This window comes from Mesitornis unicolor, unplaced genomic scaffold, assembly GCF_000695765.1.
Source record: "Mesitornis unicolor isolate BGI_N332 unplaced genomic scaffold, ASM69576v1 scaffold45713, whole genome shotgun sequence".
NCBI lineage: Eukaryota > Metazoa > Chordata > Aves > Mesitornithiformes > Mesitornithidae > Mesitornis > Mesitornis unicolor.
Window position 1 is genome coordinate 1 of NW_010177814.1, and position 14079 is coordinate 14079.

Sequence of the window (14079 nt, forward strand, 5' to 3'; positions counted from 1 at the left end):
GTGCTCAGGGGTTTTGAGGGGTGCACAGAGAGAGAGCTGGGGCACAGTGGGGTGAGCAGAGCAGCATGGGGTGCTTGGGGTGTATGGAGAAGGGGGTAAGAGGGTGCTCGGGTTTTGAGGGGTGCACAGGGAAGGTGCTGGGGGTGCAGAGGACGGGGGTCAGGGCTGCAGCTGGGTGAGTGCAGAGCATGGATGGGGTTTGCAGGGGCTCAGGGCACCCATGGGTGCAGGGCAGCCATCTCTACATGCACCCCTGTCCCTCCACAGGTCCCCCCGTCCGCTGCCACCCTGGCGCTGCGCTGCATGGACGGCGTCTTCCTGTCGCCCAACGAGGATGAGTTCGTGGGCAGGATCACGGAGGAGCTGGAGCACTTCATGCTGCAGGGGCAGCACCACCGGTGGGTGCTCGGCCAAGGGTCCTTGCAGGGGGTGACCCCCTCCCTGCCACAGCCCGCGGTCCCTTGGCGTTGGCACATTGGGCCGCTGTTTTGTGTTGGTTCTCTGGGGTGAAACAGGCTGGGTTTAACTGGACCTGGACCCCGGTCCCAGTGACCCTTGGGATGGCCAAAAAGGGGGTGTCCATCAGGAGCAGGGGTGGGATCACTTCAGTCTTGTAATGACCTTAAATATTTGTTTGATTGCTTTTTAAAGACGTGTTTGGCAGAGAAAGCACCAGCGCGATTGTAAAGTGTTGAGGAGTGAAATCAGAACTGTAAAAACGTGTCTAAACGCAATGAAATCAAACGTGGTGTTTATTCATCCTTTAATTACTGGTTTCTGGAGCACGCTCAGACTGGGAGGAAGACTGGGGAACCAGTAGCAACCATCTACTGGTGCTTCCCAGCCCTTCCCAGTGTGGATACGGGCAGGGCTGAGAGTCCCACATGTTCCTGGTGCTGCCTCCAAAGCGAGCACCTCGGTCTAGGATGGAGAAGGGATTTTGGCTCTTTAGTACCAGAAAGTCCTGCTTGGATTTAAACCCTGCACTGGGAACGGCTTGGGGTTGATCAGTTCTTGTTGCACTCCTGCCCTTTTCCTCCCTGCAAGTTTGCTGATGCCCCCGACCCCTCTCTCTTCTCAGGGTGCTCCTGTTCCCACCCCTGTCCAGCCGCCTCCGGTACCTGATCCATCGCACGGTGGAAAACGTGGATATGCTGAGCAGCTTCTCCGTGGGAGAGGGATGGAGGAGGAGGACGGTCATCTGTCACTCGGCCGTGAGGTAGGGGACATGCAATGGCTCTTCTCTTTCCATGTCCTGTGGTGGATCTGATGCTTTTCCTCCTCCCTCTCACCAGCATCCCGTTATTTGGGTTCCCCTACCCCTCGCTCACGCCGTTCTCTTGCTCCCAGGCTGCCCAGCGACACCAGCGACCAAAAACCCAGCAGCAACGCCCCCAGGGCGCAGCGCCCCCAGCAGCCCTGGGGCCGGGGGGGCCGGGGCGGCCGAACGCGCCACGGCGGGGACCTGCACGGTGACAACTCCCGGGCCTGCGTGGGGTCCGGCAGGATAAAACGGCCACCCTGGAGGAAGCCAGACAAGGCCCTGTACGTCCCCAAAGCCATGCGCAAGAAGGAGTGGGGCGAGCGGGAGAGCGCGGTGGTGGCTGTCACCGAACCGGGAGGGGACGTGGTGCAGGAAGAGGAGATTTGCCCTAAAGCTGCGGTTGAGGATGCCCAGGAGGACGCTGAAGGCAGCCACGGTGGGGTCTCCGTGGCCCTCGGCAAGGAACGGGAGCCTGGTGAAGAGCGTGCTTCAGGAGGAGATGATGATGGCACTAATGAACGTCCTCCGTGCCGTGCGGATGTCCCGTCGTTAGAGAACGGTGACGGGCAGGAAAGTCAGGATAAAGACTGTTCAGATCCCCCTTCTGTACACAATAAACCCCCAACTGCAGCGGAAGAGCAAGAGCAGAGCTGCGACAGCGCTACAGGAGGTAGCAAAACCCTGTGCCAGCTGCAAGAGGGAGACCAAAAGAGCCGGGACACGGGTGGTGTCGGCAAAACCTCCTCTGTACCCGAGAGCAGCAGCGGTATCTGCTGTCCGGCCCCGGCTGGGGCCGAGTCAAGCACGGACCAAGATAAGAGCTGTGCCGTTGCCGAGAGCCTGGAGAGCACCGGGAAGCAGTCACCGCCTGCAGAACCGGGCAGGGACTTTGTGGACACCAGCAGCGGGGAGGGAGCCAAGGGTTTCTCCAAGCTGGAAAGCCAGGATGAGGAATCCCCCAGCGCTGCCCGCGTGGAGCATCACCACAACCCTCCCGAAGCCCAAAATGAGCCTTTGGCTGCATCTGAGCCGCTTTGTGGTGCTGAGCATCCAGCTCCTGATGCCTCAGATGAGCATTTGGTGGATGCTCCCGTGGAGAGCCGCAGCGGGAAGGAGGAGGAGGAGGAGGACAAGGAGCGGTCGGGTTTGGCCGGGGCGCTGTGGCGTGAGCTGCGTCTGCCCACGGGCGATGGGGAGAGCGCGGCCGCGCGCGGGCAGAGCGGCCTCGAGGACGACTGCACCGCAGAGCTCATGGCAGAGGTGGGGTTTTGTTACAGATATTGCCCCAGGGAGCGATTTTGGGGGACGAGAGGGTGGCCCGAGGGGTAGGGCTGGTCCATGGGAGCAGAGTCCCTGGTGCAGGAGGGAGAAGTGGCGTGCAGGGCCCTGGAGGATTTCTCTTCGAAGCAAAACCTTGTCTGCTTATTTTTAATGATATGATTACTTTAATGTTCTCAGATTGTGGGCAATTTAACCGTGAAGGACATCAGCATTGAGAAGATCAGCTTTGATTATTCCAGCTACGGCGACGCGCAGCTCGGCGAGGGCGATTTTGGCCACGTAACCGAAATCTACGACTTCTCCCCGTCGATGAAAACTGAGAATCTGCTGGAAGTGTTCTCGGATTTCCAGTGAGTACCGGGCACAGCAGAACCTGACGAGTCTTGGATTTCAGCCTTGTCTTACACCTTTTCTGTGCCTTAAAGGACGCTTCCCTGCGGTTCGTGCGTGATTTAAAACACGAGCTCAACCTGCAGGGTTATTGCTCCTGCTCTGCTTTCAGTGAGGGTCTGTAGGTGCTTCCTAGGAGTTTTTGTTACTGCTTGAGTGAAATTCGGTGCTTGCTTAAGGCTGTGCAAGGAAAAGGGCTCAGTGCTGCAGGTGGAGATAAGACTTACGGTATAAATACAGGGATCAGAGCCATGGGCCAGTGGCAGGACCAAAGTCCAGCCCCATGTGAGTGATAAATGGTGCTTGGTGCAGCTCTGGGTTGGTCTCTGTTTTCCTCCACCGTCCTCCTCCTCCTCCTCTCTCAGTGCACTTGACCAGACACAAACACTTCACCTCTGCACATCTCTTAAATGAAAACCCATGATTTACATGTTAAATAAGCTCCTGTACTGTGTGTGTTACCTGCAATCAATGTATTTTTTCCACTCAGTGAGGGTGAAACTGAGCTGCACGTGGACAGAGCTGAATCTGAGCAGTCCATGCTGTGCATTTCCTGTGCTGCAGGAAAGGCTCTGACCTCCCTGCTCCCAAACTCACTCCTTTTATGAGATTCTCACATCAACCCCTTCACCCTGAGCTCTGCAAACCACCCTGATAAACAACTTGCTTTTTTATTGTGGATGTCTGAGCAATTGGGTAACGTTTGTAAAGTGATGCACAAATAACAGAGGATTTCTGTGTTGCAAGACGGGCCCTGGAATTGAGGTTGATTTTGGCCAAAGGTTTCTTTAGAGGAAGAGGGAGCTCTACATCAAAATATTGTTGCTAGGCCAAAGTGGTTGAGGATTTTATTGTGTGGTGGTGTGTTTTGTGTTTTATTTCTTTCTTATTAATGAACATTACTCTATTTTCTCATTGTTTTAGTGAGAGCGGCTTCAAAATCCAGTGGGTGGACGACACGCACGCCCTGGGCATCTTCTCCTGCCCATCCACAGGTAGGGGACCCCGAGCTGCTGGGGTTTCTCTGCTCTCACTGTGGTGGTTGTGGCTCGTCGCCTCTTCCTCCCTGCCTCAAAAGGCTTTTAATGCTGGAGAAGGGGAATTACTGCGATGCTGTGAGGGAACTCTGCAAGAACAGCAGGGTTTTAATTGCCTTGGGTGATACCCAGGGACTGTTTGTGTGCAGAGTGACTCCTGCTGCATTTCTAGAAATAAATCTGCTTTGCCGCTTGGTTTTGGTCTCTTGTACCTGGGCAATGTCCCTGCAAGTGTCCAAAAACCTCCTGGGGACCTGATATGGAGGGGGCAAACACCCTGAGCTCAGACAGAGCCATCCCAAGGGAAGCTTCCATCCAGCAGCACATGGAGACTAAAGGTTTATGCTCTTGTCCTGGGATTTAGTCTGATAATGGCAGCGTTGTCTTTTAAAACACACATTTTTGGGGGAATCTTCCTGTGCAATAAATGTGAGCTGTGAGGCTGAGGTGACCAGAAGGAGCTTAGGTGTGGTACAAGTCTTGAGATAACTCATCTTTTACGATTGAAGGCACCAATATTGAGTCTGCTCATTTCAGCAATCTCTGTCCTTCGCAGCATCTCAAGCCCTGGGGCGCCGTTATCCTTCCTTAAAGATCCGACCATTGATCCATGCCACAAAGCAGTCCAAAATCAAGGCACTTCAGCGACCAAGTAAGACAACCTTTTTTTTTTAATTATTACTATTATTTCTTGCTTAAATAGGGAAATAAATACTAAGCAAAAAAAAAATGCACTGGTGCCCTACTTGCGTGGTTAAAGAGAACAGATCACAGACTCACAGAATGGCTCGGTTGGAAAAGCCCTCTGAGATCATCACGTCCAACCGCTCCTGTCTACCCCCTAAACCATATCCTTAAGTACCTCATCTACCCGCTCCTTAAACACATCCAGGGATGGTGACTCCACCACCTCCCTGGGCAGCCTGTGCCAGCTTCTGACGACCCTCTCAGGAAAGAACTTCCTCCTTATCTCTGACCTGAACCTCCCTTGGCACAGCTTGGTGCCATTTCCCCTTGTTCTATCCCCCATCACCTGGGAGAAGAGCCCAGCACCCACCTCTCCACAACCTCCCTTGAGGCAGTTGGAGGTGGTGATGAGGTCTCCCCTCAGCCTTCTCTTCTCCAGGCCAAACAAGCCCAGTTCCCTCAGCTGCTCCTCATAAGGCGAGACAAACCCCACAGCAGTTTAGATTTTGTCGTTGGCATAATTTTATTCAGTATCAGGTGAAGGAAGAAATGGTAAAGCTTAGCCTTTAACATTGTTTTATTTATTGGATCGCCTGTTAAAATCATACTGTAATCAGTTATGCTCGCCACAGTAAAGAAATGCCATGAATCTGGTAGCAGTAGAGGCTCTGCTGAACACGCGACAAGGCTGTTGTTTCTACAGCACTTTGCAGTATTAATTGTGGTATTAAAGCTTTCAGGGGACACCGTCACAGTGAAGTTCCTGAGTTTTCAGACTGCTGGGTGTCACTGAAATGTCCAAGAAATGGATTTGGGTTGCATTCTCCATCCCTTTTCATTCATGCGTCCCCAAGGCTGTAGCCTCTTCTGAATCAGGTCATAAACTGATATTTAATTTAAATAGCAATTTTTTTCCCAAAAAAACCCCCAAATTTGGATCTCAATTAGCTGACAGTGTCTCTTCTATTCTGTTTCATTTTCAAGGAAGAGTGGCAGTTTGATTTTTTCCAAGCTGTGGATGCTTTGAGTCTGCCTCTTTTCCTCTGAGCTGCCAATGGGCTGCCCTGGTTAGCAAAACCTGTGGAAAAAGCAAGCAAAGCCCCCATTGCAACTGGATAATAAACTTGCAAAGATTTACTGATAAATGATGAGATAAAGGCCAAATCCAGACCTCTGTGGACTTGGTGCTTTCATTTCTTGCAAGATGAAACCATAGCAAGCCGGGTGTGTGCCAGAAAGCAGAGGTTACTGGCCAAAGGGCTTTCCCAAAGCATCCGAGATTGAGCTGTTTTGTTTAAAAATGCACATTTTTTTCCCCCCTTTCTGCTTCCAAAGGATTTAGCCTGCTGGATTTAGCCTAAATTGAGATCAAACTTCCCTGTGCGTGGATAAATGGCTTGGACCGCACGCCTTCATTTTGCTCTCAGAGATGGGATTTGCTCAGTTTTGCCAGGAAGCTGCTCCCAAAAAAGTGGATCAGTTCTCTTTCCCAATGCAGAAGAGGCCGGGAGCTTCATCAGAGCCAAAGCAGCTTTTAAACTGTCCCTAAAAACCTTAAGTACAAACGTGGAAGCGCTAAAACAAAAGCAGCAACTTATTGCATAGGGATACCATGATTTGCCCGTGCTCCTGGGCTGATTCTGTAAAGCAGCTCAGAAAATAGAAGCCAGTTTATGGTTCAGCCATTGATCAAGTACCAACTTGATGATTTTCACCTTTTTTTTTTTTTTCCCCTAGAGCTCCTTCACTTCGCAAAGGAACGACCCCAGACCGACACCGCGGTGGCGAAGAGGTTGGTGAGGCGGGCGCTGGGGTTGAAGCACAAGCACCAGGGCACCGAGATGCTGCTGCCGGAAAGCTTGGACCAGGAGGAATAAACCCATCTCAGCTACCACAAAACGATGTCTAGATGAGCATGGCTGCGATATTAAAGTGCATGCGGAGCAGCGAGTTGCCACGGGGCTGCTCTCTGATGGATTAGCACCATCTTTTCTTTCTAAAGTTGGGAAGGGGAAAAGCTTTAAAGAGGTTTTTTTTGGGCTCAAGAACCAAGCCCCAGGTTGTAGTTAATTCTTCATCCTGGGGAGCATCTTGCTCTGGCCTGGTTCTAAGTGTCTGTTACTTACATTAAGGCTGCTTACAGAAAAGCCTCTATAATTTAAAAAATATGCATTGGAGTAAGGAAGTGGTATCTTTATGGCCAAAATTCAGCTGTAAGGGAGAGCAGAGCATCTGCAGGAGTAAAAAAAAAATCTGTTTACTGTTGACTTTGTTGTAGTGTTACTGTTAAAATAGCCCACGAGACTGACAACCATTGAATGCAAGTGAGTTTTGGGGTTTTTCCTTTACGTAGCGTTTAAAGAGCCTGGTTTGCTTTGGGGCACTGTTAGCGGGGAAGGCTGTCATCCACTGACACACAAACCCAGCTCCAGTTTGCCCGGTGGTGAGAGATGCTGGAAGCCACCTCGATGGAGCATCCAAGACATCTCAACCTCTGCTTCTGCTGCAAAATCCGGCATTCTGAGAACAAAATGAAGCTTTTCCAACTTATAGTAGGCTACAAACCTTTGCTAGATGGAGAAATGACAGAAACACTCCTGACAGGCATTAGCAAAAGACTTCTGCGTCCTCAGAGCCTCACAACACCCCTGTGAGGTAGGTTCTGGAGAGCACAGGTTTAGGTGCAGCCAGTTTGGGTTGAAATGGTCAGCTGTAAGCGTTAAAACTTGAGCTGCTTGTAGAAGTCTTCTGTACAGAGGGAGAAAAAACTTCAGTACCAGGAATTGGGAGCGAGGCCCTAAACTTTCAGGGAGTAGAAGGACACAAATGGCATATAAAGCATTTTTTTCTGGGTAAAACACTTTTTATTCAAGTAGCTGTGTCTGGAAATCTGCAGCGACGCGCGTCCTCAAACAAACAGAGGAAGGCGCTTAGCACCATTGTGAATGGACCACGTGTAAAAGGCCTTTTCAAGACAACTTACACAGGTGGGGTCTGTGCCAGCCACGCTGAAAGCCGTGAAGTTACCTCTGTAAGGTTCAGCGATGGTGATACAGCAATGCCTTAACTACATCCAGCCTTTTGAGGAAAGGCAGAGCGAAGATCCAGCTTAGAAGGTAATATTTGGGTGTACGTAGTGGGTGAACAGCTTACTGTGTGGTGGAAATTCACAGTCCAGCGGACTCATCACCAGGGGATGGGCTAAGTCTGCTTCCAGGTGGTACTGGAGATTCATGGAGCCCCGATGCACGCGTAGAAAACAGTTCTGCGTGAGCTGCTCCACTGAAGAGGTGGTGCTGGGAGGCGGCTGTTGGCTACAGGTTTCACTGCAGTGTTAAATGAAGCGCTATACTGTTCTGCTCAGAAAAAGCCGCTCCGATTTCTTAGTTGTTTTTCCTGCGTTTCTGTGCTAAAACGGAGTAAGGACGTGGCGGTGCTGAGGACGAGCTGTGTTCAAGAAGCAGCGTCACCACTGGAGGGGTTTGCATCAATGGTGCGGTCAAGCTTGAGTCAAAGAGCTTAAAGATACCGAGATTAATGGCTTGGAGAACGTGAACGGTGAAGACACCTTTAGGTTGGTGGTAGGCAAACAAAGGCAAGTTGTGCTTGCTGCAGCCAGGACCCTACGGCTGTGAATAAAGATGGTGCTGCAAAGTGGAGGGAGAAACCTTTCTGGAGGAGTTGGAACGGTGAAGATGCGGAGCCAAGCAGAGTTGAAAAGCCTGCTCCTAACTACGGCAGGAGGAGTTAACGGGAGACACGTGGTGGTCTGAGCACCTAAACTGGGGGAGGAAGGCATCTTTAGGAAATAATTTACCTTGCTAATTTTAGAGTTTGATTGTTTGCTTGATTTCTCTTCTTTGTGCAGTGGTTAGGGAGATCACCGAAGCAGGAAACCTCGCTTCTTTAAATAGTGGGGTGGGAGGCGATGGCGCTCTACCGGGTGGACACCTTGTTGTTTGTGAGCCCGCTGAAGTGGTCGAACTTCTGCTCCGTTTCCTCGCTGAAGGAGCCCCCTGGGCAGTCACAGAGAGAGCACAGGGGTGAGAGGAGGCAGGGAACACCCTGGGCTAATTAATTTAAGCATTAATTAAACCTTGCTGTAACTGGAACAGCCAAGAGGCTCCAGTCTTTGTGTCAGGCCCACACGACACCCGTTAAACCCCCCCTGCAGCAGCCCCTCACCTATGTGGCAGTTGTACATCCAGATGCGCATCCCATCGTAGCGGCTCCTGCACTTCATGACATTATTGGAGTAATCGGACTCGGCCACTTCATAGTTTGGGTTGATGACAACCTGGGCAGCGATGGAGAAACACAGCATGCAGTTATTGAAGAGGTGGGCTGGATCTACCACCAGTCAGATGGAGACAGCACCAGCTTTTTCATGACACCATAATATTTAGGGTATTTTTCCGTTAAACACAACAACATTTGCAAGGAGACAGAAGCCACTTAGTTAAAACCAGATCAAGATCGCACCTCTCCACTTCACACAGCAGCAGTGCAGACACAAATAATTCCCTTCGCTCCTCTCCAGTTGAAGCGGCTGCTTTTCAGATTCCCCACTCCACCTCCTCACAGACCAAACTGCAGGGACAGCCCTGCCTCCTCACACACACACAAACAGCACCGTTCAATCCCCAATTGAAGCCAGCATTGCTTGCACACAGCTCAGCAGCTCTGTACGACACAACAGTGGGATGCTGTGCCTATATATAATGTGACGTGTACTGCAGTGTGGTGACAGCATTGGCTGCACGTGTAACTTCATAGCATCGTATCAAAGATGTGGGTGTTGGCCCTGATTTTGCACTTGGGGAAGAGCTGGGCACACTTTGTTGTCCTGTTAGGTAATTCTTTAGGTATATATCACAGAATCACAGAATGGCTCGGTTGGAAAAGCCCTCTGAGATCATCACGTCCAACCGCTCCTGTCTACCCCCTAAACCATATCCCTAAGTACCTCATCTACCCGCTCCTTAAACACATCCAGGGATGGTGACTCCACCACCTCCCTGGGCAGCCTGTGCCAGCTTCTGACGACCCTCTCAGGAAAGAACTTCCTCCTTATCTCTAACCTGAACCTCCCTTGGCACAGCTTGGTGCCGTTTCCCCTTGTTCTATCCCCCATCACCTGGGAGAAGAGCCCAGCACCCACCTCTCCACAGCCTCCCTTGAGGCAGTTGGAGGTGGTGATGAGGTCTCCCCTCAGCCTTCTCTTCTCCAGGCTAAAAGAGATTTGCTTAACACTGGTGAGATGTTCAGGGCTGGGAACATGGGACTGGGATTAAGACCCAGGTTGACAAACCTTCTGCTTATACAGACTTATCAGGCTTGTTCTCCAGAGCCCTCCCCATCCTTGTGGCTCTTCTCTGAACACGCTCCAGAATCTCAACATCCTTCTAGTGAGGGGCCCAGAACTGAACACAGCACTCGAGGTGCAGCCTCACCAGTGCTAGGTACAGGGGGATATCTAAAGAATATGTGTGTGTGTGTGTATGGAGATAGAGAGAGACACATATACATATATTTCTCTGTGTGTGTGTGTATATGGAGATATATATGTATATCTCTATCTCCATACACACATAAATATATGTATATGTATCTCTGTGTGTGTGTATGGAGATAGAGATATATATACATATATTTGTGTGTATGAGATAAGAGATATATATACATATATGTGTGTGTATGAAGATAGAGATATATATGCATATATTTGTGTGTATGGAGATAGAGATATACATATATTTATGTATATGTGTGTGTATGGATATAGATAGAGATCTATACATCCATACAGAATACATACAGACATATACACATACAGAATATCTATATGTGTGTGTATCCTGGGAATACAATCTTTGCAATCATAATTTATAAGTACTGTAGGACATCCACAAATAAACCAGTTCTTTACATTCCTGACATCCCTAATGGACGAGAGAAAAGCAGCAGCAGTGTCCCAAGCCCTCTTTTCACCCCCCGTACCTGGAAGAGGTAATCTCCTGGCGGGACATCGGTGATGTCGATCCACTGGCAGTCGATGTCGTGGCGGTACACGTCCCAGCAGCCAACTGTGATTCCTTGTTCACCAAAATTGGCACATTCATACTGTTTTTGTATATCTAAATGAGAGTTAAAGGCAAAAAAAAAGAGTTACATTCCCGAGTCTCAGACACGCTGGAGGAAGGGCGAGTTGTTCTCCAGCTCCCACAAACAGCGATAAGCCACAGGCACAATATTTTGGATGAGATTTAATACAACGGTATCTTGCTCAATGTCTTGTGTTGAAATAACACAATAATGAAATAGCACGCTTAACTGCACGGGAGGAGCTGCCACCTCCTGTACTCCTCACCTAGGGGTGAGCTCTGGAACCAGAAAATGCACACAGTCAGGTTTTCAGAGCAGCTGGGGGTGAGGAAGTAGGGAGCTGAGGGCTGCAAACCTCAGCATGGGGATGCTCTTACACTGCAGAGCCCACTCCGTGCACGCAGACCCTCAGGAGCTGTTCTAGCCCCGCTGGGGGATTTGACAGCGTCTCTGCAGGCAGTCGCTGTGCGGGGACAGCGAGTCATTCCCAGCACAGGGGTGGATGGATGGCCCATGTACCTGCTTCACACTCGGTGTCTTCCAGGCAGAAGCTGGCTTTGTGTCCTTCGGCCACCTTGGTCCCGTTGAGGCTCAACAGATCGTAGTGGGTAAAAACCTCCATGCTGTGGTAATGCCTGCAAGGTACAAACGGGGTTAATTAGCATTAGGGAAAAGAGACACCATTTAATTACCAGGCCTCAAGGGCTGCCCAGGCTGTCCCAGTATGGGGCACGGTCACTGGGATGGGGTTTCACACCCCATTCCCATGGGGTGAACACACGACATGTGAAGTGCTATGGGCCAAGTGATGCTGCAGGAGGAGGAGTGAGAGAAACCACAGGCAGGAAATGTTCCCCGGGGCATCATCCTCCATGGCACCATCGCCCACGTCGCCTCCGTGCTGGATCCCAGCCCGGGTATTTATTTACATATCAAGTGTTAAAGCTGCTCCAGGGGAGAGCCTTGCTCCAGGGGATCACACCGTGTTTTATAACGGCAAGGGAGGGAAAAATCAAAGCCACCATCAGCCAGGTCATCACTTCCAGTGGCCCTGGCATTTACCAGAACAAGAAATATCTCACCTGCTCCTTAACAGCGGCTGCAAACCGAGCTGGATGCACCCAGAGCAGCAACCTGGCTATTTTTATTCATCTAGTTCTTTATTTTTTTAAAAAGCAGAATGTGTATTTATTGGCAGGAAGCTAACAACAGATGGAACCAGCTTCTCCCAGCGCTCGCTCCCCTCAGATCTAAGCAACCCGGCAGCTGGGTCCGCACACGATAACGTTTCATGATTTGAAATGGGAAATGTTGGTGCTGGCTCAGCCTGGGCTGCGATAGCAGAGCTCCAGCAACAGATAGGAGAGAGCACACAACTGTGCTGCAGAGCCTGAACCAGCAAAGCCAGGATTCAGGTGGAAAATCAGCACTTTTTGAATGCCATACTGCTGGTTCAGCAACAAATGAAGCCTGTGCCTTGGTCCAGTTGAAGTCCATGGGGCTTCAGATGGAAGAACCACATTAAAAGGCAGTTGTGTGCTCCACACGGTCAGGGCTGGGTGCAGAATTTGCTCCCAGCCTTAGAATCAGGAGTAAAGCCACAGTGTGGGGATAGGAGAGCAACTGTGGGAGCTGAGAGCAGAGCCTACCCCAAAAAATCCCTGTGTGCCTACCCCAGCTATGGGAACACTGCACTGAGACACAGCAGAGCCCTCTGAGGAGGGAGGCAACGGCCCAGACAGGCCCTAATTCAAAAGCCATTGCTTAGGAGTATAAAAAGAGAAAGAAATCAGAAATCCTCTCCTTTCCAGCTGCAAAAATAATCCTGGCTTAAAAAACTTCCAGCCACGGTTCTTGCAGCATCACTCTGCACACTTATCTGCAGCTACAAGAGGAGCAAGGAGGAAAGGGGAGGCAGTTTGTCCTCTGGTGTGGGTTTCTGCTTACCTGCAAACCAAATTAAACAAAGAAAACTGCCCTAAGTTCATCGCTTTGCATCCCTGCTATGGGTCCTTCCCATTTTTGTTCTGCTCCCGCATCAAAAGGCGGCCAAACAGAAGCTCCTGGTGATGGAGCAGGGCTATAGGCAAGAAGGGGCAACTCTGCAGTGTCTCATTTGGCTGCCTCTGATTAAAGTTTGAGGTTCTCAAGTGTGACTCAACTTGTGAAACATGTCTGAATCACTGCAGGAGGTGTTTACATTCTGCTGTTTACAGGCTGGAAAGATTGAAGAGGAATTGAGTTCATCCTCCTCCGTATAAACAGCACCCAGTTTAGAGCACGCAGTTGGCTCTCAGCCCCTTCCTGATCCTTTCCCAGTCTCTTCCCAAAACCCTCCCGGTGTCAGCAGTCTTACAGGACAAGAGCTGAGCACTGACAGTTACTTAGCACCCTGTTACCCAAAATTAGAGAAAAATCAACCTTGTAACAAGCCATCATCCCAGACGCAAAGCATTCGGATGGCTTGGTTATAGCTCCCTTTCCTACACCCCCTGGTTTACTTTGGCTGAAAAAGTGTCAGCTTCGCCCTAAAAACGATGCATTTATGGGGGTGAATTTACTGTTCGTCAAAAAAGCAGCACAAAACAAACTGTGCACAGCTGGGAGGTTAAGTGAAGTCGAGATGCACTTAAAAAACATGCAGAATTAGAGTGTGTTCCTTCAGTCCTGTCCCTGGTGAGGGAAGTAGCTGAGATGGCTGCACCTTTCTACACAGAGTGGGTACGTAGGGATGTGCTTCCTTCTGTCTATATATACACAGTCCCAGATAGAGATACAGATAGATAGATATAGAGATATATTTCTATGCACTATATAGATATATAGAGAGATATATTTCTATACACTATATAGGTATAGAGATGTATTTCTATACACTGTATAGGTATAGAGATGTATTTCTATACACTGTATAGGTATAGAGATGTATTTCTATACTATATAAATATATAGAAAGATGTATTTCTATACTATATAGATATATAGAAAGATGTCTTTCTATACTATATATAAATATAAATCTATATACACACATATATAGGGTGTGTATAGCTAATAGCTAATAAAATAGATAATATAATATATATCTATCTTGCCCTTGCTCCACATACCAGCTCTTAACCATAATTCCTACCACACAAGCTGGTTTCTCTGCTGTCAGAGGATCACAGCTGCCCTCACACACATCACAGCTCTACAACCACAGCTCCAGCCTTTCAGCCCTGCACTCCCATAGCAAAACTCCCCCCTGGGGCAGCAGCAGAGGACGGATGGAGGCAGCAACCACATCAGATCACCTCCGTGGCACTCACCGAT

The 14079-nt window shown here is 49.8% G+C and overlaps 2 protein-coding genes across 2 annotated transcripts in view; one reads left to right on the forward strand and one right to left on the reverse strand.

The window, feature by feature from the left end:
• Positions 1-267: 267 nt before the first annotated feature.
• R3HCC1 (R3H domain and coiled-coil containing 1) lies at positions 268-6536 on the forward strand (the record flags this gene model as incomplete). Its single annotated transcript, XM_010182215.1, has 7 exons — positions 268-398; positions 1082-1219; positions 1351-2524; positions 2723-2895; positions 3860-3930; positions 4529-4624; positions 6397-6536. Coding segments are annotated over 7 exons (1923 nt in total), but the record flags the coding sequence as incomplete, so codon positions are not given.
• A 1988-nt stretch (positions 6537-8524) lies between these two features.
• LOC104538860 (lysyl oxidase homolog 2-like) overlaps positions 8525-14079 on the reverse strand; it is a gene marked incomplete at its 5' end in the record, with an annotated part of 9675 nt that continues 4120 nt past the window's right edge. The window contains 5 exons of the mRNA XM_010182216.1: positions 8525-8675; positions 8845-8956; positions 10660-10796; positions 11284-11399; positions 11827-11863. Of these exons, the coding sequence (XP_010180518.1) occupies positions 8596-8675; positions 8845-8956; positions 10660-10796; positions 11284-11399; positions 11827-11863 (482 nt within the window). The remainder of the gene's footprint in view (positions 8676-8844; positions 8957-10659; positions 10797-11283; positions 11400-11826; positions 11864-14079) is intronic.